The sequence below is a fragment of the Ursus maritimus genome, unplaced genomic scaffold (genome assembly GCF_017311325.1).
Source record: "Ursus maritimus isolate PB19 unplaced genomic scaffold, ASM1731132v1 scaffold_32, whole genome shotgun sequence".
NCBI classification, from domain to species: Eukaryota; Metazoa; Chordata; class Mammalia; order Carnivora; family Ursidae; genus Ursus; species Ursus maritimus.
The window spans coordinates 11,822,893-11,847,927 of NW_024425786.1; the positions used below are offsets into that span (position 1 = coordinate 11,822,893).

The 25,035-nt window shown below is 49.9% G+C and overlaps 1 protein-coding gene across 1 annotated transcript in view; it reads right to left on the reverse strand.

Moving 5' to 3' along the window:
- Nucleotides 1–96: 96 nt before the first annotated feature.
- The window catches only part of SPATA21 (spermatogenesis associated 21), a 35,446-nt gene continuing 10,507 nt past the window's right edge, over nt 97–25,035 (reverse strand). The window contains exons 4-13 of the mRNA XM_040645546.1: nt 21,044–21,339; nt 20,607–20,655; nt 19,304–19,731; nt 18,826–18,914; nt 16,541–16,678; nt 14,316–14,387; nt 14,083–14,200; nt 2,313–2,485; nt 1,246–1,423; nt 97–710 (exon numbers count right to left, since the gene is read on the reverse strand). Of these exons, the coding sequence (XP_040501480.1) occupies nt 653–710; nt 1,246–1,423; nt 2,313–2,485; nt 14,083–14,200; nt 14,316–14,387; nt 16,541–16,678; nt 18,826–18,914; nt 19,304–19,731; nt 20,607–20,655; nt 21,044–21,339 (1,599 nt within the window). The 3' untranslated portion in view covers nt 97–652. The remainder of the gene's footprint in view (nt 711–1,245; nt 1,424–2,312; nt 2,486–14,082; nt 14,201–14,315; nt 14,388–16,540; nt 16,679–18,825; nt 18,915–19,303; nt 19,732–20,606; nt 20,656–21,043; nt 21,340–25,035) is intronic.

The following is a 25,035-nucleotide window of genomic DNA, read 5'->3' on the forward strand; positions in this document are numbered from 1 at the left end:
TGGCCTCCTAACCTCTTGCTGTGCCCGCTTGTTTAACCACTGGGGGGGCTACCTCTGCTCAGGGAGGGGCTCTCTCTTTGTTAGAGAAATAGGCCTTGGGTGGTGAGTGGGTTGGGGGGCAAAGACCCACACACCCCTAGGTTCCAAGAGAAGGGCCCCCACAGGTCCTGGGGCTCTCTCTCGGCGACAGCATGGCTGAGACCCCTCCTTCCCTTTTGTAGGGTCTGTCTGCCCCTTTTAGGGCCCAGAATCTTTCTCACCATTACCTTCTAGCAAGTGGAGAGAGATGCCCTCTGCTCTTGGGGGAGACACTCGTCTGAAGAGAGTCCCAGCTCTGTGCTTTGAGCGTGCATAGAAGATCGAGACTTTGTGCCCGGGGTCACTCTAGCAGGAGCCCCAACCCCGGCAGGGTTTTGAGGTGTGTCTTGCTTCAGGGTTTCCTAAGCCTGAGGGAGGCTGGGGCCCTGCCCTCTGAGAGCCCAGTGGAGGGGTGAAAACCTGGGGGCCTTCCCTGGCAGCAGACACAGAGGCCCAGGTTCTTGATGTTTATTGGCTTACCAGGCCACAAAAGTAAAATCCAGCAGCAACACCTGCCTAAAGACCTGTCTACCTGCAGGCCTTGAGCAGCTGCCCAGAGTCGGGACTCCAGAGGTCAGTGGGTTCGAGCCGGCACAGAGCTGAGCCACTTTCGGCTCTCAGAGCTGTGGTCCCTAGTGAAAGGGGAGAAGGGTGGGAGGAAATGAGCCACTCCCACGTGCCCCAGGGGAGAGGTGGCTTCCCTGGGAAGCAATGGAGCCAAGCAGTTGGGCTCAGGGGCCTGATTGCAAGTCCTGAGTTCTTTTGCCCCCAAAGCACCTGGAAGGGGACTGGCAGGGGAAGCTTCCGTCCATCCAGCAGTTAAGCCTATTTCCTACTGTTTCCAACATGGAGTCAGACTCAGGCAAAGGACTTGCGAGCTAACCCCCTACGTGGTGGTAGCAGCCTGAGAGGAAGACGGCATATGCCACTGAGTCCGGGCACAGCGAGGCAGAAGTGCCCTGACTCAAGCACAGTCGACGTGGCACATGGGCCCTCAACAAAGCTTAGTTCCTTACTGCTTCCATCCTTCCCCCTTTTCCTCCCTGGAGCAGCAGTATCCCAGGCATTGTCTCTTGGAAGGATGGATTCCCCTTGGGGTAGGCCAGGGCCTCGTAAAAAAGGTGCTGGATGGGCCTGAGCTGGAGCTCCTGTCTTCTGGGCGCCTACCTGCTTCCTTGAGATCCTGACTGGAAGAGGAGGCTCCGGATGTCGGGGCCCAGGCTGGGAGGGGTGCACGGGTCCAGCACATAATGGCTGCCCTGCTTCCGACGGACCGTCTTCTTGTCCAGCCGCGGACACAGTGGGATGCAGGGCACCTGGGCGTAGGGGCTTTGCAGGTTGGCAGCTGGCAAGGGAGGAGGAGGCAGGAGCGGGGAATGCTTCAGAGCAAGTCCAGCCTTGGGAGGCAGGGGACCAGGCTGAAATCCCAGCTTTGCCACATCCTGAGCTGGGTGGGTTTGGGCAAATCACTTAACCTCTCTGAGCCTCTGGGTAAGCTGGAGGTGAGTACCCATCTCACAGAGCTGACGATGAGGATTAAAGGGATAATACTTGCTCAGCGTGCAGCTAAATGCCGAGCCCAGCATAAGGGCTAATAACAGCTTACACAGGAGCACGTGTCTTTGTGCTGGGTCCTGGCAGTCTGGCAGGCACACTGGAGAGACTCTGGAAAGCTCCTAGCCCATCACTTGGCACACAGTAGGAGTCTAATCAATGGCACCTGCTCTTAGGGGGAGGCAGCTTTGCCCAGTGAAAAGAGCACAGGTTTTGGAGTCAGACCTGCGTATAAACTGCCCTTTCTGGCACACATTAGCTGTGGGGCCTTAGGCCTTGGGCTTAAACTTGCTCAGTTTCACTGTTCTCATCTGTAACATGGGGTAAACCTGATCGTGAGCATTAAATTCTAGCACATCTACGAAGGGTCTAGCATGCATGGGGAGTGACCGCAGTGGGTGTTCAGTAAATGGTGAGCTGGGATTGCTAATCACCCTCCCTGCTCAGTGGAGGCTCTCAGGACCAACGTGTGCTCAGGGCTAAGCCCCAGGGAAGAGTGGAGAAGGCCCTTGTCAGAACGCGAGAGGTGGGGTAGTGGTTTTCAGACCGTCGACTGATGCGCACAGTTAAGCCCAAAGTGGGAAACCGTGTCTCTCAGCTCCTGGGTCTGGCTGTGGGGCCCAGGGAAAGAGGCCAGGCGGGCAGGAGAGCAGAGTGCTCACCGTGCCCAAGGCCCTCACCATAGTTCTGCTGCTTCAGCCGGCTCAGGATCCCGAGCACCCTTCGTTCTGGGACTTCCAAGTCTGCCTGCTGGGGGCTGTAGGGAAGCTTCTTCCGGGACCGCAGCCGGCCTATGGCCAACTCCATCTCTCGGGCCTTACAGGTGCCTTCCTTCAGCTTCTTCTGGTAATAGCTGGGGAGGTAGTCCCCGCCCAGCTCAGCCCGGCTGTGTTTAAATTCACCCTTCTCCCCCCTCACTCTTTTGGAGCCCCTGTTCTGTCTGACCAGCTCTGGGACAGGGACACCAGCCCAGGAGTTAGGAGACCTGGGTTTTAGTCCCAGCTCTGCCGTTAACTCCCTGTCACTGTCTCCTCTGGACTCCAGTCACCCTGACCCTAGCTGTGCAAGTCACAAGACTTCTCTGGGCTTTGGGTTTCCCCTGCGTAAAACGGATCGAACAGTCTTCATGTTCTAGGATTAAATAACAAGGCCCATCGAGCACTCAGCAACAAGGCCCATGGAACGAGCCTGGTCAATGTCACCTATGATTTCTGTCACTGATACTGTTACTTAGACGTACACGTGCTCTGTAAGACAGCTGTGCGATTAACCTGTTCATTTTCCAGATCTGAGTTTTATTTTCTTGACTCACTGCTACTTGCCTGCCCACTAGACTGCAGTTGCTCGTGCCTTCAGCAGACACTCAGTGGGTGTTGCCTGCAGGCTGGCCGCACATCTAGGTGATGGGGAAGGCAGTGCAGGACATCTCCATAGGAGGTCCCTGCCTCCTAGTGTCCCAGCCCCTCTCTCACTCCGGCCACTGCCACAGTGACCACTTCCACATGGTCCTTGAGCAGCTTTGCACAGGGACAGTCTGAGGTGGCCTCACCTCAGCAGCCTCCTGCCTGGAGCTTCTCTGATGCCCAGAGTGCAAGCCGGAAGTGCAGAGGAATTAAACCACAGTGGGGGCCACCCCTGACCAAAGGAGCCAGCAGCTGAGGTATACAGGTTTCTCTTTCTTCTCCTGACACAGTTCTGAACCACCATTCATAGTCTCCTCAGAAGATCCTGGGGATGGTTGACTCAATAACACATGCTTGTATTGGCTCCTCCTCTGTTCACAATTCCTTCTCTCACTCCTCCCTGGAATCCCTTTCTAAATCGACTACCTAGGCACGCACCTAGTGGGAGAGTCAAACCATGAACAAATAAATACAAGACCACGTCGGTAGTGGTGGGTGTAATGAGGGCAAGTAAAAGTTGGACAGTGGGTAGTGATAAGTGGCTCTTTTGCTCACAGTGGTCAACAAAAGTCTCAGGGGTGGTGATATTTGAGCAGAATGAGGGGAGGGGGCAAGTCAAATGAATATCTCTGGAGGAACAGTCTTTCAGTCAGAGGGAATGGCATGTGGAAAGGCCAGGAGGTGGGAAAGAGCTCAGTGGGCTCTAGGAATGGCAAGGAGGCCAGAGAGGCTAGAGCCTGGTATGTGAGGAAGAGTGGGAGACATGGGTAGCAATATGGCAGAGCCAGACCACCCAGGGCTTTGAGGCAGTGGTGAGGGGTGGGCACGCTCCTCGGTGCTGGGAAACATTTAAGGCTTAAGTTGCTGGTTCTGCTGGGTTCTCTGCCTATCTCTGGGGCCTAGAATTTGGGGTTTTGATGAGCTTCACACATGGAACACAGAAAATGAATACCAGAGCCCTCACATGGAAGTTGGAGCTAGACTCCAGTGTAAAACTAGGACCTGAAAAGGCAACATGTTGATAAGAAGGATGACCTAGAAAATAACTTCACCCCACAAGGGCCAAAAGGACATGAGCAAAATGTGTGCAACTTTCTCGGTCACAATTTTAAAGGAAATTGCTCGCTCTCCACTTCCTCTCTCCCCTTCCCACGGGCTTGAATTCGGATGTGTTGCTGGTAAATTGGCTTAGGATTGACCTAGGGAGTGGTGGAACAGTAAGTTAGAAAGAAACAATAAGTTGTGTGCTGGGCAGCCTTGTCTTCCTGCCTCCTTCTTCTGGACTGTCAATATAAGAGAGAAATAAACTATCTTGTTTGAACTGTAGTGCATTGGGGTCTATTCCTGAACGAATACCAATACAGAATTCTATACCCAGCTAACCTACTCAGCGTGAATATAAACAAACTCTTTTTGCAGACACATAAAATCTCAAAAATTTTGTATCCCATGCATTCTTTCTCCAGAAGCTACTGGAGGACATATTCTTCTACAGTGAGGGCATAAACCAAAACAGAAAAGATAGACATACAGAAAACAGGAGATCCAACACAGGAGAAGCAAAGGTAAAGGAAGATGGTAAAGGGAGCTCCCACGTTGGTAGTGCAACTGCCATAAAGGACAACAAGCTTAGACTAGATCACTATAGCATAGAAGACAGAATAGGGCTGGCATTACTGACCAGTTGTTGAATCACTTCCTTTCTAACCCAAAAAAGCTACTAGGGAAACATGCTCCCATTATTTTTTAACTAAACCAAACAAACCAAGAAGGATTAAGCAAACCAAGGAAGAGTAAGGCATGCAATCTAACAAACAGAATCCTAATCAGCGGAAAGGAAGAAAGAATTCCTAGGATGACAACAGACCCCCAAGATGACAGCTCTGCAACAGGCTTAAAAAGAAATTAATCCAAAAATAAGAATAATGAAATTATTTAGAACATGCCTCCAAGAAAAAGAAACTCTAAGAAGGCACAGGAATTATTTAGTGAGTACAAAGAAAAAAAAATCAAGGCAATAGTCAACTTCAGGAACTAGAAAGACAAGGAAGTGAAATCATAGTATAATAAAATACTCAGCTGTTAAAAATTGCATAGCCATAATAGTAGAAGCCCCCCCCCCAAATTATTTAGTAAAAAATGATAATGTTAGAATAGGTAGAGCTTGGGGGATGGTTGTACCAGGGTCAATAGAGACAAGTCAAAAAATCACTAACCAAAATATTGGAGTACATGCATATTATTTCAAAGTAAGGAGAGAGTCAAAAGAATTTGTCTTGGGAAGGGAGACTTCAGGGAGTGGGGAGCATGGCAAAGAATGGTGTAGGAAACTGCAGGTGTTTGCTATTAACCTTTTCAGACTGTTTGGCTTTTTAAACAATGTACACATTACTTTTTTAAAGAATTAACTCAAAGGATAAAGTTACGTCAGTTGAATACTAACCAAAGGAAGTTGGTATAACATATTAATATTTAAAAAATTAGGCCTTAAGACAAAAAGCATTACTAGAGACACAAACGATTACCATATAATGATAAAATATTCAATTCATCAGGAAATACAAAATTCTTATTTTTTTAAGATTTTATTTATTTATTTGTCAGAGAGAGAGAGAGAGACATAGAGAACAAGCAGGGGGAGCAGCAGGCAGAGGGAGAAGCAGACTCCCCACTGAGCAAGGAGCCCAATGCAGGGCTCGATCCCAGAACTCCGGGATCATGACCCGAGCTGAAGGCAGACACTTAACCGACTGAGCCACCCAGGCATCCCTTGGAAATACAAAATTCTAAACATGAAATATAAAGCAAAATGTGATAAAACTACAAGGAGAAGAAGACAATTTCATTATCACAGAAGTGATCATGGGTACTCAGCTTTGCCGGTGTAGCATCAGGGAATCCCTATCCTCTATGTGGATGAATGAAAGTTTAACTGTAAAAACAGAGCGAGCTGAATGTGGCCTGCAGCCCATAATTTGCTGACCTCTATCTACTTACCTAAAACTAAAATCCACGGAGAAACAGAGTTTGGAAGTTGAGTCTACCAAGTTAGAGGGTTTAGGTAACACCTGGGCCTTTCACAAATATGTCCTAGCAAAATAAAAAACCAAGACTCCATAAACTCAAAGTGATCAGCCAGTAACTGCCTATAAGAACAAAAAATTAATGCTCATCAAAGGAAGAGTCCAGTTTCCAAACAAAACAGAATCCAGTCTCTAAACCATATCATCTAAAATGTTCAGGACACAATAAAAAATTATCAGACATGCATGGGGTGCCTGGATGGCTCAGTCGGTTAAGTGTCTGATTCTTGGTTTCGGCTCAGGGCATGATCTCAGAGTCCTGAGATGGAGCCCCATGTCAGGGTCTGTGCACAGTGAGAGTCTACTTGAGATCATCTTCCTCTCCATCTGCCCCTCGCCCTGCTTGCTCATGCTCTCTCTCTCTCTCTCTAAAATAAATAAATAAAACCTTTAAAAAAATTATTAGACATGCAAAGAAATAGGAAAATGTGGCCCGTAGTAAGGCCCATAAAAATAAACTCCTGGAAAGCAAACTTGAGGAAAGCCCAGACGTTGGATTTAGTAGACAATGGCTTTAAAAGAGCTATTAAAGGGGCACCTGGGTGGTTCAGATGGTTAGGCATCTGCCCTCAGCTCAGGTCATGATCTTAGGGTCCTGGGACCGAGACCCACGTTAGGCTCCCTGCTCACCAGGGAGTCTGCTTCTCTCTTTCCTTCTGCCCCTCCCCCCACTCATGTGCACATGCATGCATGCTCTCTCTCTCTCTCAAATAAATAAAACCTTTTTAAAAAAGATATTAAAAATATATTCAAATAATTGAAGGAAAATGTGATCTTCATGAATAGAGGCACAGAAACTAGAAACAGGAAACAAATGGAAATTCTAGAACCAAAAGGTGTGATAACTGAAGTGAAAAAGTCACTGAATAGGCTTCATAGCAGATTGGAGATAGCAGAAAAAAGCATTAGTAAACTTGAAGACAGATCAATAGAAATCATCAAATCTGAAGAACGGGGGGAAAAAAAGAATTGAAGACAAATGAACAGGATTCTGTTTCTGGCCATAATGAAGGAACTGGTCCTGAACTTGTCTTCCTGCGAGAAATAACTATACATGGACAAAATAGCTGAAACTGTTGTCAGATGTTGAACAATGGGCAGCACAAGACTATAATCCTTGAGAGAGGAGAAACCAATGAGGTGAACTTAACGATCTCCAGAGAACTTTGCCTGGAGGTACTTTCTGGACTGCGGTGCATGAAGTGGCACCCAGGCAGAACAGGAGACTCGCTGAGGTAAGGGGACAGACAGTTGGTGAAGATGGAGGCCACTGGGGTTAGTGTATCAGGATATCAAAGAGATGCGAGCCATGCAAAGAAGGAGTTGCCGAAACATGCATGGGGTATTCTTAAGTCTTTGGTTGCGCGCTAAGCAGTACACACAGAGTGTGAAATTTTATGAAGCCAGACAAAGAACAACAACAACAAAACAACCAAGTAATTACCAGAGTTTACCTATGGCTGAGAGACACATGCGTTTCAAACAGCCAGAGCAGAAAGACTTAGTTGAACACCTGTGGAATGAGTAGAACTCTTATATGAGCTCTCTTTCAGTAGTCGGGACTCACTCAGCCCTAGAGGAGAGACTATACTGGATCTTCCCTAACAAAGCTTTAAAACCTTGGATGAGGGGGGGCGCCTGGGTAGCGCAGTCGGTAAAGCGTCTGCCTTCGTCTCAGGGCGTGATCCTGGCGTACCGGGATCGAGTCCCACATCGGGCTCCTCCGCTGTGAGCCTGCTTCTTCCTCTCCCACTCCCCCTGCTGTGTTCCGTCTCTCGCTGGCTGTCTCTCTGTCACATAAATAAATAAAATCTTTAAAAAAAAAAAAAACAAACCTTGGATGAGGGGCACCTGCCTGACTGAGTTGGTACCGCATGTGGCTCTTGATCTCAGGGTCATGAATGTGAGCCCCATGTGAGCCCCATGTTGGTGGTAGAGTTTAATAAAATAAAATAAAATAAAATAAAATAAAATAAAATAAAATAACCGTGAAAGAAAGACTATCCTCAGTAACTTAACCACCTGCCCTCTAGTTCAACACTTCAAAGAACAAAATCCAGACACTTGATAAAGAAGTGCCATCATATCCAGCATCCACTCAAAAACTAAGAAGCAAGAAAGTGACCAATAAAAAAAGAAAAATCAGGAAAAAAAAGAAAAATCGGTTCATATAAGCAGACCCAGAAATGACAAAGACGATGGAATTAGCAGAAGAGGATCTTAAATGAACTATTATAAATATGCCCAAGGACTTAAAGGAAATACAAACATGAGGAGAGAAATAAAACTATGAAATAGAACCAAACGAAATATTTAAATATGAAAAATGCAATAGCTGAAATGAAAAATTCATTGGATAAGCTTAAGAGATTAGACACAGCAAAAGAAAGTATCAGCAAACTTGAATACTTAGCAATAAAATTATTCAAAGTGAAGCACAGAGAGATAATTCAGGATACAATGATCAGAGCCCCAGTGACCTCTGAAACAAGTTTAAGTGCTATGGAATTGGAGTCCCAGAAGGAGAGGAGGGGGGCATATAAAAATATTATTTATCGAAGAATGGACCAAAAAAGAGAAATAGGATTTAAAAAACTGTAAATTACAAATCCAGGAAGCTCAATGAACCCAAAGTAGGATGAGTACAAACTGAATGGACCTAGTCTCAGGACTAAGCGATGGAGCCTGAGAACTATGGACATCGTGCTTAGATTTGTTCTTTTCTGCCTGTTACGATCTGTTTTTCCTCTCCCTTTTACAGATTTCTTATTTCACAACTTCCAACTCGATTTCCTCCCCATAGTCACTAATTAAGCTTTTAATATATGAGATTCACAGGCAAGTTTCAGGTAGGGGGGAAATTAAGGAGTTTAGGGCATACCACTGCAAAACACACCACTTTGGCATATGGTTATTTTAGTTAAAAGCACTTAAGGGGTGCCTGGGTGGCTCAGTTGGTTAAACGTCTGACTCTTGGTTTTGGCTCAGGTCATGATCTCAGGGTCCTGAGATGGAGCCCTAGTTTGGGCTCCACGATCAGTGGGGAGTCTGTTTGAGATTCTCTTCCTCTCCCTCTGCCCCCTGCCCAGCTTGCTTGCACTCTCTCTCTAAAATAAATCAGTAAATCTTAAAAAAAAAAAAAAAAAGCACTTGAAAAACAGCAGATGCAGGAAGGACACTCGGATCTTTCTTTTTCTTTCTAAAAGCAGGTGATAAAATTCCCACAGCCCTCTCTGTACCAAGAGGAAGAAACATTCTTTTTTTTTTTTTTAAGATTTTATTTATTTATTTGACAGAGAGAGAGAGAGCAAGGCCGGGGGGAGTGGCAGGCAGAGGAAGAGGGAGAAGTAGGCTCCCAGCTGAGCAGGGAGCCCAATCCAGGACTCGATCCCAGGACCTTGGGATCATGACCTGAGCCAAAGGCAGACGCTTAACTGACTGAGCCACCTGCGCCGCCAAGAAGAAACATTCTTATCACAAGAGATGGGGAGCCTTGGCTGAGAGAACTCCGTAAATAGACCTTGTTAAAATAACTCTTATCGGGGCGCCTGGATGGCACAGCGGTTAAGCGTCTGCCTTCGGCTCAGGGCGTGATCCCGGTGTTCTGGGATCGAGCCCCACATCAGGCTCCTCTGCTGGGAGCCTGCTTCTTCCTCTCCCACTCCCCCTGCTTGTGTTCCCTCTCTCGCTGGCTGTCTCTATCTCTGTTAAATAAATAATTAAAAATCTTTAAAAAAAAAATAAAATAACTCTTATCTTTCTTCAGTCTGCCCATATAGTTTCACTACTTCTCCACATTCACTACTCTCTGTTCAACCTAGTATGTAAGCACTCAGGCTGAGTTGCTTCTTTGGGTCTTCATTTTCCTTGTGAGGGTGCCCAAGTACATGTAAATAAGATTCATATGCTTTTCTCCTCTTCATCTATCTTTTTTAAAAGTTTTATTTATTTATTTATTTATTTATTTAGTTAGTTAGTTAGTTAGTTAGTTTATATACTAACTAAAATGAAATGTGTCAACACCTGGGAGATACACAATATTTTCCGGATGACCAGTGCATGTTACAAAAACATTCATGGGAGAAGAGCCGTTCAAACTACAAGATAGACCAATGGACTCTTATATTTAAAAGAGTACAGAGGGCTTCTGGCTGGCTCAGTCAGTAGAGTGTGCAGCTCTTGAGTTCGAGCCCCACTTTGCATGTAGAGAGTGTTTAAATAAATAAACTTTAAAAAAACCAAAAGAGTAGAGGGGCCCCTGGGTGGCTCAGTCAGTTGAGCGTCCGACTCTTGGTTTCAGCTCAGGTCATGATCTCAGGGTCATGAGTTCAACCCCCTGTGTTGGGCTCCCTGCTCAGCATGGGATTCTGCCTGGGATTCTTTCCCCCGTCCTCTCCCTCCCCCTCTGCTCCTCCCCCTGCTTTCTCTCTTTCTCTAAAAAGAAAGAAAGAAAATCTTTTTTAAAAAAAGTAGAAGAGTACAAAAAGTTCATTCATATGGTTTCAGAGTCCACACTGCAACCACATAAGGCTCTACCACTTATCAAGTCTGGTTTAGTATCAAAGAAAATGATCCACATGATATGTGGTATTAAATGAAAAGGCTATTAAAATACTTCCTTTTCCAGTTACATATTTGTGTGGGCCAGAGTTCTTTATACACTTCACCCAAAGCAACGTATTGCAACAGATTGCCCAGCAGATAGGAGACAGAAAGCTGTCTTCTTTTCTGCCAGACTCTGAAGAGATTTGCAATATTGTCTAACAGTGCCATTCTTCTCAACATTTTTTTTTTGGAACTGTGGTTATTTTTCATTTATAATGTTTTTTTATGTTAACATATAATTGGGATTATTATTGTTAAATAAGTTAATAGGTACTTTAATTTTTTTTCAGTTTTAAGTTCAAATATAGAAAATATTGACAAAGATTCCTTGGTGTCCTCAAAAATTTTTAAGAGTGTAAAAGGGTGGGGTGCCTGGGTGGCTCAGTTGGTTGGACGTCTGACTTCGGCTCAGATCCTGATCCCAGGGGTCCTGGGATCAAGCCCTGAGTCAGGCTCCATGCTCTGTGTGGAGTCTGCTTAAGACTCTTTCTCTCCCTCTGCCCCTTCACCACCCCCCATCGTGCTCTTACTCTCTCAAATAAATAAATAAAATAGTTTTAAAAAATGAATGTAAAGGGGTATTGGCCAAAAAGTTTAAAAACTGCTCCAGAGAAACTCTTGCCCACGTGTCCCACGAGACATATACAAGCACATTTGCACTGTTTCTACCACAGCTGGAAACTGAACATAGCCCTAATGGCTATCAGCAGAATGAATAAGTATACTGTGATATAGTCATGCGTAATTGTATGCAGCAGTCAGGGCACCTGGGTGGCTCAGTCAGTTAAGCGTCTGCCTTCGGCTCAGGTCATGATCCCAGGGTCCTGGGATCGAGACCCTCATCAGGCTCCCTGCTCAGCTGGGAGCCTACTTCTCCCTCTTCCCCTGCCTGCCGCTCCCCTTGCTTGTGCTCTCTCCCTCTCTCGGTCAAAATAAATAGATAAAAATTTTTAAAAAGTAGTACGTAGCCGTGAGAACAATACACGATCGATAATTACTCACAAGAACGTGAATGAATCACAAAAACATAACATTGAGGAGAAAAAACAAGTAACAAAAGACTTTCTACAGTATGAGCCCACTCACGTAAAGTTCATGAACAGCTAAACAATAAAGTATTCAGGAATACAAATGAATGTGAATGAAGACCAGAAAGCGCCACCATGTATCTACCAGAATAAAGACTGACATCGCCAAATTTGCACAAGAGGTGGAGCAACCGGAACTCTCATATCAATGGTGGGACTGTAAAAGGTACAAGCACTTAGGGAAAGTTCTGGTGCGTTCTCAGAGGTAAAATACGCCTCCCTGCAATTCCCTTCCGCACATTCACCCGAGAGAAACAAAAGTATGTGTCCACGAAAGAACTTCCACAAAACTGTTCATGGCAGTTTCGTTCATTATAACCCACACTGGGAACCGCAGGGAAATCCATCCATAAAAGAACAGATGAACCAGCTGGGGTAGATGCATGAGTGGAACACTACGCAGCAATAGAAAGGGGTGAACACTGACGCCCACAACAACAGGGACAAGTCGCAAAAGCATTGTGCTGAGTTCGAGAAGCTGACCCCCTAGGACTCCACACTGTATGTTTCCATTGATGTGAAGTTGCCAAAAGGCAAAAACCAATCTGGGATGGGAAACAAACCAGAAGAATGATCGCCTCTGCAGGGGTGGGTTCGGAGACCGACTGGGAAGGATCGTGAGGGCGCTTTCGGGAGTGATGGTAAAGTTGCATATACCTTGAGAGGGGTTCAGGTTGCCCGGGTGTGAGCATTTGCTGAGATTCACACACTAATGATTTGTGTGTTTCACTGACTGTAAATTATACCTCAAATAATGGGAAAAAAAACCCCTCTAGATCAATGTCCATCTTTAGTTAGTGATACGTATGCTGAAGTATTTAGAGGGAAATGACTATAATTTATTGTGAAATGAATAAAAATCCGATAGGGACTGATGAATAGAGGGACAGACAGACACAAGGTTAGAACAACATAGCAGATTGGCAATGGTTGAATCTAGGTGGTGAGTATATAAAGGTTCACTGTGAAATTCTCTCAACTTTGCTGTATATTTGACATTTTGAGTAAACAAAGGGAAAATAAACAAGTGAAAATCTAAAACAGAAAGGAAGGGAATAATGGTTCATTCTTATTTGGGGAGAGAGTGCTTTGTGGATGGGGTAAGGCACATAGGGCTTCGAGGTTATTGGAAATGATCTATTTTTAACCTGGGGAAATGGACGCATGGGAATTCATTTTATTGTTTTTAAAATGATACATTCATGTTCCTTGCTCAGCGAGGAGCCTGCTTCTCCCTCTGCCTGCCTCTCATCCTGCTTGTGTTCTCTCTGACAAATATATAAAAAATCTTTAAAACAAATAAATTAAAAAAATAAAATTATATGTTCTTTAGAGTTATATATACTTAGAGTGATTTACAGATGCTGGGAGGGAAAAAAGCCCTTTTGTCTCTGGGGTTGCTAAGCTGGTGTTGCTGGAACAGTCTGCTATCAGTCCTCCGCCTCTGGCCCCATGTGACAAAGCCTGGTCTTGGTGGCAGGGACAAGTCTCAGTGTGATACACAGAGAGACCAGGTGGGCCATTCTGCCGCCAGGCTTTGCTTTTAGCCCTGGAGTGTGGATGTTCCTTTTGTATGTAGCCATTCCTTTCTTAGATTGACATCCGCCCAGCCCACTCTGGAAATCTGGGGAGGCTTCCATCTCTAGTGTTCTCTGGGTCCAGGCAGTCTCCATCATGTTCCTGTTCTGAGATTGCCATATGGGTACCGCAAGAAAGAATTCCTCTTGCTGCTGATTTGTTCAGCTGGGGGGGGGGGGGTGAGTATGGGGCTGCCAGTTGCATCCTTCCCACTGTAGGAAAAGCCTAGCTGAGCTTTTTTTTTTTTTTTAAGGTTTTTTGGTTTTTGTTTTTGAGAGAGAGAGCGAGAGAGATCACAAAGGGAGAGGGAGAAGCAGGCTCCCAGCTGAGCCGAGAGCCCGATGCAGAGCCTGATCCTGGGACCCTGAGATCATGACCAAAGCTGAAGGCAGACCCTTCACCAGCTGAGCCACCCAGGTGCCCCAAGCCTAGCTGAGCTTGAAACGAGGGTACAGAGATGAGCAGGAGAGAGAAAGCTTCAGTGCTATCATCTGGTCTCCCGGATCCCACCACTCCTGAGGCCATGATCCATTATGTGAGCCAATCTATTCCCCTTTTGCTTGAGCCAGTTTCATTTGGGTGCCTTTCACTTGCAACTAAGAGTCCTCACTATCAAAATTCCTCAGCTGCCAAAATACGAGGTGCCATTTCTGGGTCTGCAACCGTCCACCCCCAGCCACCGGCCGCACTCACTTGGTGATCTCCTCTAAGGCTGTCTCGGGCAAGGCGAGCATCTCCACCAGCAGGGACAGGATCTCAAAGAGCAGAGTGTGGGGGTTTGGGGGGGCCATGTCCGTCGGGGCGTTCTGTTCTGGGGACATGGGATGATGTCTGCCGTTACCATTTGGTACTTCTGGATGCCCACTGTCCACCAGCCAGCAGGCCGCTCCCTGAGCTCTGACTCCTCTGGGCTCATCCCTACTCACCCACGGAGCAGAAGAAGCGCCTGGTGTCTGTCATCACAGCCAAGAAGTCCTTGAAGCCCACATGACCGTCTCCTGTGGAGGCCAGGGGTAACAACAGTGGGCAGGGGCCTGCCGGAGCGGGCCCAGGCATTGCAGCCCAGGCCTGGTTATTAGCATCACTCGATGGGTTTGATTATAAAACACACAGAAGACGCATAGTCAGCTCATATGTAACATATACTCAGTGTGGCAAGCGGGCACAGGAAGTGCGGGGCACACGGTTAAGCAGAAGGCGAAAATTAAAGTCTTCTGGGTTGGAAGCTTCTAGAACTTGGGTCCTGGAGGCAGCAGTCTGGGTTCACATCCCTCGTCCACCACTTACTATCCGTATGACCTTGGCAAAGGCCCCCACCCTGCTAAGCCTTAGTTTTCTCCTCTAGAGGGTGAGGGTAACCATGATACCTGTCTTGTGGGAGAACCAATGAAGCAAAGTGCTTAGAACAAGGCTGTGCATATTATACAAGCTCAGTAAATGTCAGCAACTGTTGTTATGACCGTGTGCTAGTCACTGCCTGAGAATTACGGACCCACACAAGTCCCACCTCGGCCTTCAAGGCCCAGCAGGACCTGCCTGTTGCCTGTCTCCAGCCTCACCTGGTGCCAAGTGCCCCCAGCATGAACCTGTTCTTCCGCTGGGGCCATGTTCCCTGCTCCGGGCCTTTGCACGTGCTGCTTCCTCTTGCTGGAATCCTCTCTACCGCTCTCCAACTCTTTAGTAAACATCCTACGCGTGCCTCTGCTTATCATCCCTTCCCCAAGGGAAGTCAGACCTGACCGGGTCAGCTGCCCCACTAAACACTCTCATAAAAGCCTGTACTGCAACCACACACTCGTAAGATCCGGAATTTAAGGGAGGTGCCAGAAGGCAGGGACTGGGTCTATTTTGTTTTGCGCTGTGTCCTCAGGGCTTAAGACAGGTATAGGTCTTGGGGGTGCCTGGCTGGCTCAGAGGAACACGTGACTCTTGATCTCAGGGTTGTGGATTTGAGCCCCACATTGGGGGTAGAGATGACTTACATAAATAAAGCTTAAACAAAAAGACAGGGAAGTCTGAGCAGATGTCTTCTGAACCATTAGACGAATGAATGAATGGTCTCTAATCCAGAAAACCACCCCCTGGAGGTACCTAATACTCTTATCCCCATGTCCCGGATGGAGCCTGAGGCACAGAGAAAAGCAAGCTTTTGCCAAGAGTCACAAGCTGGGGTCAATTCCTGGCTTGTGTGTGTGGATTCGCCTCTGTGCGGTGATGGAGGAAGCATAGTCAGTTAGGTAGTGACCAGGAGCCCAGGCCCCTTACAGCCTCACTGCCCCCCACACCCTGCATCTAGCCAAGCAAACCACGTGGGGTTCCCCTCACCCTGCATCCTCTCCCCTTTCTCTAGCGTATTTCTACCATGAGGAATACCTTTCTTTCTTCTCTCCCTGCCTAGCCCCTATTTAATCTTTCACAGTTTGGCTCAGGCATCACCTCCTCCAGGAAGCCTTCCTTCCTGATCCCTTCTTCCAAGCCGCCTTCCTTTGGTGATTCTTTCTTCTGTGTCACTGTCTATGTGTCACTGTCTATGTGTCACTTCAGGGGCAGGGCTCATGGGTCTTATGCATCTCTTTATTCTCAGTGCCCAGCACAGACAGGTGCATGCAGTGGGCACTTAATAGATATGTACTGTGCTCAGCGCTCTGCCTGGATTATCTCCTTTGCTTTCCAGCAGCCTGGTGAGATGGATACTATCAGCCCTATTGTACAGAAACCGAGGCTTGGTGAACTTCAGTGACTTGTCCAAGGTCACGCAGCTGGTCAGATGAGTGACCGAGTCACAGGAGAATGTCCGATGAAGCACACACACAGGTCTAAAAGGGAGGGATCTCAGAGATCACCTACATCCTGGGGTCAGGAGGTAGGTCACGGTCATCTCCGGGTCCCCAGAACCTGGCACAGAGTAGGCGCTCAAGAGAGCGTTAACTTTGGGGGCCAGGACACGCCACAGAGTTCGTGGACCCCAGTGGAAAATGAAAATGCAGGATGGGGCCCCTCCCTAAAAAATTTATGAAAAATTTCCAGACTGCAACAGCAGAGCATTAAACTGCACGCAGGCCCCTTGAAGCGTGGAGTCCTGTGGGACTAGAAAGGTCTCCTTCTATTGCTGGCCCTGCCTGGCACTCAGAATGACGCCTCCCCCGCTCACCATCGACGTCAGCACTCATCAGGGCGTCCTCCACCTGAGCCGGTGTGATGGAGATGCCCACGAGCAGCAGAATGTTCCCCAGGCTCTGCGCGTTCACCTCGCCGTGGCCGTTGAGGATCTCAAAGTAACTGCGGAAGGCTGCGGTGGGGCCCCAGGGGCGGGGGTCATGTGAGGCGGGGACGTGCCTTGTTCCCGCCACCCATCCCCCCCGTCCAGCCACCCTCCTGCCCAGCACCCTTCACCACCATGGCTGGGTGGAGGGGCACAGGCAGCTGAAACAGCGACAGTCCCACCAACTCCCTCCACTCTCTATTCCAAGGTCAGGCCAAGGGTTCAGCTGCTGTGCTGCAAGCTAAGCTCCTTGGCAACCTTCGCTTTGTACCAGCAGCACAGCCACTGTAGGGCACCCCTACCCTGTGCCAGCCACTGAGCTAGGCTCTTTGCAGCCACGTTCTCGTTACATTCTTCCAACAGCCTTGTAAGAGGGGGATGCCTGTGACTTTTGTCACAATAGGGAAACTGAGGCTTAAAGGTTAGGTGACCAAGACAGGTCTTTCTGACCCTTAAGTCTGTGCCTTTGACTTTGGTGCTCTGTGGTCACTCATGCGCATGGACGTGCCTTCTAGAACGGCCTGATACCAAAGCTGTGCCTGGCTTCGCAGCCCCGCAAAATGTGGGCAGAACCCACGGACCGAGGGAGGGGCCGGCTCTGCCGTTTCATAATCAGCTGGGTTGCTGCTGTGGGCTCAACGGCATCCCCCCGAAATTCTTACGTTGAAGCCCTAACCCCCAGGACCTTAGTGTGCGGCTGTATTCAGCGACAGAGGTGGTTAAATTAAAATGAGAGAGTGGCGTGGGCCCTAATCCAGTCTGACTGGTGTCCTTACAAGAAAAGGAAATGTGGAAACGAGACACAGCAGGGATGTGTGTGCACAGAGGACAGGCGACGTGAGGACGCAGGAGGACACAGGCAGCCACCCGCAAGCCGAGGGGAGAGCCCTCAGAAGAAGCCAAATCTGCCGACGCCTTGATCTGAGACCCGTGACCTGAACTATGAGCAAAGAAATGCTGAGCCCCCCGTCTGTGATGATCCTCTGTTAAGGCAGCCCAAGCAAACCACACAACTGCCACGGGCAAGCCACTGTACTTCTCTGAGCCTCGATTTTCTCATCTGCGAGATGGACAGAACGGTCCCTTTTCCGAGAACAGTTGTGTTAATTCAGTGCCTGGCACCTAATAGACTCTGAACTGAAATGAGGAGAGAGGAAGGACTAGGGTTCTAGGGTTGGGGTGAGTGGTGACCCACCAAGGGCAGGCACACCAAAAAAGGGAAAGAAGAGAACAGCTCTTAAAAGCAGATGTGATCTAAATGCATGGTGGTTTGGGCCATCAGAGCAAGCCACTCGGGGCTGCGGGGCGTGGTGGGGACTCTGAGTCTCTAAGCCGGAACAGCACGTTGTCGGTGAGCTCTGCTCAAGGATGTGGGGCAAAAGAGCCTCTCTGAAAATGCCTAGAGGGTTGTAATGCTAGAAAGAGTGAGCTTCCAGGATGGGGTCATGGGGGGCCAAAGTGCTCATTCAGGGAAGTCAGAAGAAGGGGCCGGTGGAGAGGGTCACAGATTTGGGCGAGGCGTGAAGGGTGGAGGGAGGACCGATCGGTGCTCTTCTGGGGCTGGGGCGGGGTGCGGCAGGGCTGCAGGCAAACTGGGGAGCTCACGGAGTCAGCACTCCCTCCTCCTCCTTCTCGTGGGCAAGTGGCAGGGCCCAGTGCCTCCCCCAGGTGGGTGTTCAGAACTTTAAAACTTTTTGGAGGGGATGGGATGCAGCGGGAAATGGGAATTGTCTGGGGCAACTGGTCTTGTTAAATGGTGAGGGATGGTCTAGGGCGGATGAGGGGGCCCTGGAGCCCTGCCTCCCACCCAAGACACCTCCAGAGGACCAGTAGAGTGGGCTTGGGTTGAGGGAGGCAGAAAGGCCTCCAGAGCTTAGAGAACTTTGCTGGACTTGCTCCCTTTACTCAGAGAGGTGGCTCCAGAACTGGAAGAGGACTGGACCCCAAGGGAGAGGGCCCAGCATGGGCTCTGGGTCCCCCAGCCATCTGCCACCCTGCACTGTCTCCCTAGCCAGGAAGTCTCCACTGGGCCCACGACATGGGGCTGCAGTGGGCATCAGGTCAGTGGTGTGATCTGGAGCCCTCTGTGCGCCTCCACCCCCCCAGCCCACCCTGCTCCTGAGGACTGAGACTCCTGCCACGGGTGGGGCTTCCCCGGGCAGGCCTGCCCTCACCTTCCTCTTGCCTCAAGGTGAGGTGCTCCTCGAGCCTCTCGTCCCAGTTCTGATACAGCTTGAGGAGGCCGCGCTCCTCCAGCTCCTGCCTGCAGAGGACAGACCCCAGACACAGGGCACACATCCAGCCACCCTTGCTCGGGGCCACCCCAAAAGCTAGGGGAGGGCATGGGGGAAGGTGGGGCAGAGGAGAGCATGGGAAGGACCCTGGGGGAGGCTTTGGGAGGTCAGGAGAGTCTCAGAGTGACCCTGGGGAGGAGGAGGCAGGGGTTTGGGGATTAGAAAGAGAAAAGCTGGCAGAAATGGGGAAAAGAACTTAGACGTGGGGGAGGGAGGGGGGCAGAAGTGAGCAGAAATGGAGAGGGGACACACGAGAGGGAACAGGTCCAGTGACAGGGACAAGAATCTGGAAGAGAGATGCCAGGGACACCGGGACAGCGGCTCTGACCTTGGGTGCCCTTTTTGGGGTGGGTCCTACCGTGTCTTGGCGCTGCTCAGGCTCCTCTCTCCGCTCAGGTGCAAGAGTTCTGCCCTTCTCCAGCCCACCTCCAGGGTGGGGGCCGGCAGGGCGGCAACAGGCCCTGAGGCCGGGACCGGGGATCCCACGGGGGCGGGGGCGGGGCCTGGCCCGGGGGCTGGCGATCCCACGGGGGTCTGAGGCAGGGTCAGAGGCAGGCTTGGGGCTGAGGTGGGCCCGGGGGTCGGGGTCCTGGGGGACTTCCGGTTTGGCAGGGCCCGGGCCTTGGCAGCCCTCCGATGCGTGGCCTCCTCCTCCACCTCCAGCAAGCACTTCATGAAGCCCTGCCGAAGGTTCCCAAGGTTCTGGGCCCCTGCGGCCGCAGTGGGCTCCTGAAGCTGCTTCTGCGCCGGGTCCGGATCCCTCCTCTCTCCAATGCCCCTCACCTCCTGGGGGCAGGACAGGTGAAGGGATCCAGCCCGATGGGCCCACAAAGTTTCTCCCGCCACTCACTCTGCAGGGCATCCTCGAACTGCTCTTCCTCCCTGGGCCCCTGGAGGATGTCCCCCAAATCTCCTGTGCAGCCCAGAGGCTCCTCCCTGCCCTTGACCTGGGCTCTGCTGCCTCCTGCGCTGTGCGTCAGGGTCTTGAGCCAGGCGCTCCCCGCCCCACCCCTCATTTATTTCCTTTCCTGTGCTCGGCATAGGCCTTGTCAATACCTGTTGTCTGCTGACCTGTACGGAAGGTAAGCTTCCCGTGGGCCGGACCTTGTCCGCCTCTTCTATCCATGACTATCCAGTGACGGCCCGTGGTAGGCACTTAATAAATGCCCATTCATTTGTCCGACAAATCTAGCCACCCCCTGCATCTGTCCGTCCTATGACAGGGACGGGCTGTCCCCAGCCTGCCTCCAGCCACAAAGTCATGCCACGCAGCCTCCTGCCCAGCCCTTCCTCCCACGTGAGATGCAGCCGCTCTTGTCCCTAAAGCACCAGCTCTATTTTGTCCATTAGCACAAACATGCTACATTATCTGCCTTCTAAAAAAAATCTCCCCTGACAAACCCCTCCAGCTGTCGGCTCCCAGCCCCCAGCCCAGGGTTCTGCTCCTCTTTCCAAGCTCCAGAGTCTAAGGTCATTCTTTGCCCCCCGCCCACGATGCACACACACGTGGGCGTATGCACACTCGCACAGACACATAGGCACTCTCACACTCACACCCTCCCCAGTTGGACTGCAAATACCATCCCAGCCCCCCCTTTGCCTCCCTCCTCCTCCTGATTCTCCACCTGTGCCCTCCCCACCCCCACTCTGGCTCGACTTACCTGCAGAAGTGCAGGACTTGGTGCTGGCTGGGTCTCCACAGCCTTGACCCTGAACGAGGGAGACCCCCCGGGGTGGCAGAGGGGTTCAGCTCAAGGCTCGTCCTCTGCGCTGACCTTCCCTCAGCCCCCAGGACACTCAGGTCCACTACCCCAGCCTCGTGTCTCCAGCCTCCTCATCTCAGAGGGGCCCCTAATTCCCTCACATCCCCATGTCAGGACAAGACCCTAAAAGCACAGGTTTGCAGAACTAAGAATTCCGGTGTTAGAACTACCCTACAGATGGGGAAACTGAGGCCCAGAGGGGCATGACCTCCCCAAGGTCCTACATCATGTCAGGAGCAGTCAGGACTAGAATTCACCTCACCTGTAACTTAACCGAAGCATGGTCTTCCTGGGTCAGGGAGTCGGGTCGGGGATGGCTTCAGAGGATGGCTTACCTTCCTTTGGGTGGGTCAGGTCCTGGCACGCATGGCGGGGAAGAGTCGGTTGTCTTTTCCTCTGGAGTTGCCAAGGGCATTAGGGGCACTGCCTCCTGGGAACTGTCCTCCTGTCCCCCTGGGCCAGGCCCTGGCAAAGCCCCCTGTGGCCTGATGTGCGGCGTGTCCACCTCCTTGGGGAGCTTGTCTCGCCGTGGCTGCCCACAGCTGTCCAAGGTGCAAGAAGGCTCCACTGGCTGCACTCTGTCTGCCCCATCAGCTGCCTGGTGACCTGGGGTGGGCTGACACTCCCGGCCCTGCCGAGGACAAGACACCAAAATGAGGAGCCTGAGCCTGGCTCCCAGGTGAACCTCAACACTCGCGTGGAGACCAGTTATCCCAGGCTTTCTGTGATCCAGCCACGGCAAGCATCCTCTTACTGAGCGCTCTCACACCCCTCGACGTCGGCACAGACTCTCATTTTCAGGCATGAGGACACTGAGGCCCTCAGGCATCACGGCCTACCCAAAGTCATGGTCCGTGCTTCTCTGGGGACGGAGAAGGGGAGCTTGGAGGAACTGAGGTGGTTCCCCTTAAATGGGATTTCCCAAGGAATGTTCAAAGTACTAGAATCCTTCTCGGTCCTCCCTAAAAAAGGGGTGTTACGTTAACTGATTTCAAGACTTACTGTAAAGTGACTCATGATCAGGACAGGCTGGGATCGGCATAAAGATAAATAGATGAGTGGACAAAGAGTCCAGAAATCAGCTTACACATACGTGCTCGACTGATTTGCAACAAAGGTGCAAATTCTGTGCAGAAAGGGGGGTCTTCAACAAACGGTGCTGGAACGGTTGGATGGCCATATGTCAAAACCTGAACCACGATCCAACACGCCATGCACGAAAATTAACTCGAGATGGGTTATAAATTCAACGATTAAACCTAAAATTATAAAACGTGAAGAAAATATAGGAGAATATGTGACCTCGGGCTAAGCAAAGACGTGCAAGAAATAACACCAAGAAGTCAAGCCCTAAAAAAAAGATTGATAAATTAGGCCTAATCAAAATTCAGAACGTCTGTGGTTTTTTTTTTTTTAAAGATTTTATTTATTTATTCGACAGAGATAGAGACAGCCAGCGAGAGAGGGAACACAAGCAGGGCGAGTGGGAGAGGAAGAAGCAGGCTCATAGCGGAGGAGCCTGATGTGGGGCTCGATCCCAGAACGCTGGGATCACACCCTGAGCCGAAGGCAGACGCTTAACCGCTGTGCCACCCAGGCGCCCCCAGAATGTCTGTGTTTTAAAAGTCACTGTTAAGCAAATGGAAAAGACAAGGAGCAGGCTGGGGGAGAACATTCACCAGTCACATATCTGATAAAGGACTTGTATTCAGAATATATAAGAACCCTCCAAACTCAATAATAAGAAAACAAAGAACTTGATTTTTTTTAAAAAGGCAGAAAGTGAAAAGATGATCCATAAAATGGAAGAAAAAAAATGTGTGAATCATGTATCTCATGAGGGACTAGTATCCAGAATAAATAAAGAACTCCTACAACTCAACCATAAAATGACCAATCCAATTAAAACAATGGGCAAAGTATTTGAATAGACATTTCTCAAAGAAGATATACAGATGGCCCATAAGCACATTTAAAAATGTTCAGCATTGGGGCGCCTGGGTGGCTCATTCAGTTGGGCGTCTGACTTTGGCTCCAGTCATGATCTCAGAGTCCTGGGATCGAGCCCGGCTCAGGCTCCCTGCACTTGGTGGGGAGTCTGCTTGTCCCTCCTCCTCTGCCCCCCACCCCTGCTCATTCTCTCTCTCTCTCTCTCCCTCCCTCTCAAATAAACAAAATCTTTTTAAAAATGCTCAACGTCATTAGTCATCAGGAAAATGCAAATTAAGGCCACAATGAGAGTCCACTAGGCACCTATTAGGAGGCTTAAAATTTAAGACTGGCCCTACCAAGTTTTGGGGAGGATGTGGAGCAAATGGAATTCTTGTACCTCCAGTGGGGATGGAAAATGGCACCAGCACTTTGGAGAACACTTTGGCAGTTTCTTAGTAAGTTCAACACGTGCCTACCATATGATCCCTTCTACTCCTAGGTGCTTATTTGCTCAAGAGAAATGAAAGCCTAGGTTCCTCCGGACCCAAATGTTTGGAGAAGTTTTATTTGTCATAGTCGAAAAGTAAGAACGAACCAAATGGCCATCCGTGGGGGAGGGGGAAGCCATGGCGGTGTATGCAAGCCGTGGAATATCACTCCGCAAGGAAAAGTGTGAAGTCTTGAGACTTCAGCAGCGTGGATGAATTTCCAAAGAACCTTGCTGATGGAAAGCAGCTGGGCAAAAAGAAGGTACCCTGTACCCTTCCATTTGTGTCAAATCCCAGGAAATCCAAACAAATCCGTAGCAACAAATGCAGATCAGAGGTGGCCTCGGGATGGGGTCGGGTAGGAGGAGGGATGATGAGGGGCATGAGGAAACTTCTAGAAGAGGTGATAGATATATTTAGTTTCTTGATTGTGATGACAGTTTCATGGGTGCAGACATATGTCCAACACATCAAAATCCCCACTTGAAGTACGTGCTAGTGTGTGTCCATCATGACTCACCAAAGCTTTTTTTAAAAAATATTTTATTGGAGGTTAAGATGGCGGAGGAGTAGGAGACACCGTTTTCAGCCGGTCCTCCGAGTCGAGCTGGATAGGTACCAGACCAGCCTAAACAACCACGGAACCAGCCTGAGACGCAGGAAGACGCATCTGGATCTCTACAAATGAACATCTCCAGCGCTGAGTATTGAGGTACGAAGCGGGGAGCCATGAAACTGTGCACAGATATCGGAAGATAAACGGAAGGGGGAGGGAGCCCCTCTAGTTTTGCCTGCATTTGGCATCATGAATTTTTAATTTCTGTCAGATTCGCTCTCATTTCTGTCCTTAGGGATTCTATATTCTCAGTAACCTTTTCGTTTATACTTTTTCAATTCTACTCATCATTTTGACCATCGTTACTCTGAATTCCATTTCTGATAATTTGGTTACATCCATATTCATTATTTCTGTGGCAGAGGCCACAGTCTCACTGTCTTTTCTTTGCTGGGGGGCTCTTCTTGTCATTCTGATGAAGAGAGGTTGTGGGGTTTTCCAGAGCCCAAATTATTGACTGGGTCCCAGGCCGTGCCTCTTTTGTTTTATAGGGATCTTAGGGATGTGGGCTTCTTCTTTAAAGATTTTATTTATTTATTTATGTGGCAGCCAACCAGCGAGAGAGGGAACAGAAGCAGGGGAGTGGGAGAGGAAGAAGCAGGCTCCCAGCGGAGGAGCCCGATGAGGGACTCCCTTTCCGGAACGCCGGATCACGCCTGCCAAGGCAGGCGCTCAATGACTGCGCCACCCCGGGCGCCTCGGGTTGTGGGCTTCTTGATTTTCAGCCTGCCTTCTGGGGGAGGGGCCTGCCGCGCCGATACTCAGGCAGCCCCTGTTTGGGTAGAGTCTCCGTGTCCCTGCGAGGGGATGGGGAGGGGGCACTCCCGAGCCGGTATTTCCAGGCTTTTGTTCTCTGCGGCTTTCCTGGCGGTTTGCTGTGCCTCTTCTGAGAGTCAGAGCAGCAGAGCCCGACTTCAGCTCTCGGTCACAGAACAGAGGGATTGCGGCCCGCTTCTCTAATATGTTCTGGCCACTTTAACTCTGTTTCTGTGGTGCTGCTCAACCCTGCAGCGTCCCGGATGTGCGCCCCACACCCGGCGTCCCAGCCTCACCAGGGCCGGCGGTTCGTCCTTGTGTTCTAACGCCGCCAGCCGCCAGCCGCCCCGCCGCTCCGGAAGCTCCCGGTCTCTAGGCTGATCCAGTGAGCGCACCGGGATTCCGAGTTCCGGGCGATGCCTGGTGGCGCGCGCACCCGGCTCACGGTCTCAGTCTGCTGTTTGCAAGGGTGCTGTCCGCGAGCCCCGCCCGCTTCCCCGTGCAAGTGGCTACCGCTTCCGGCGCCCAACGCGGC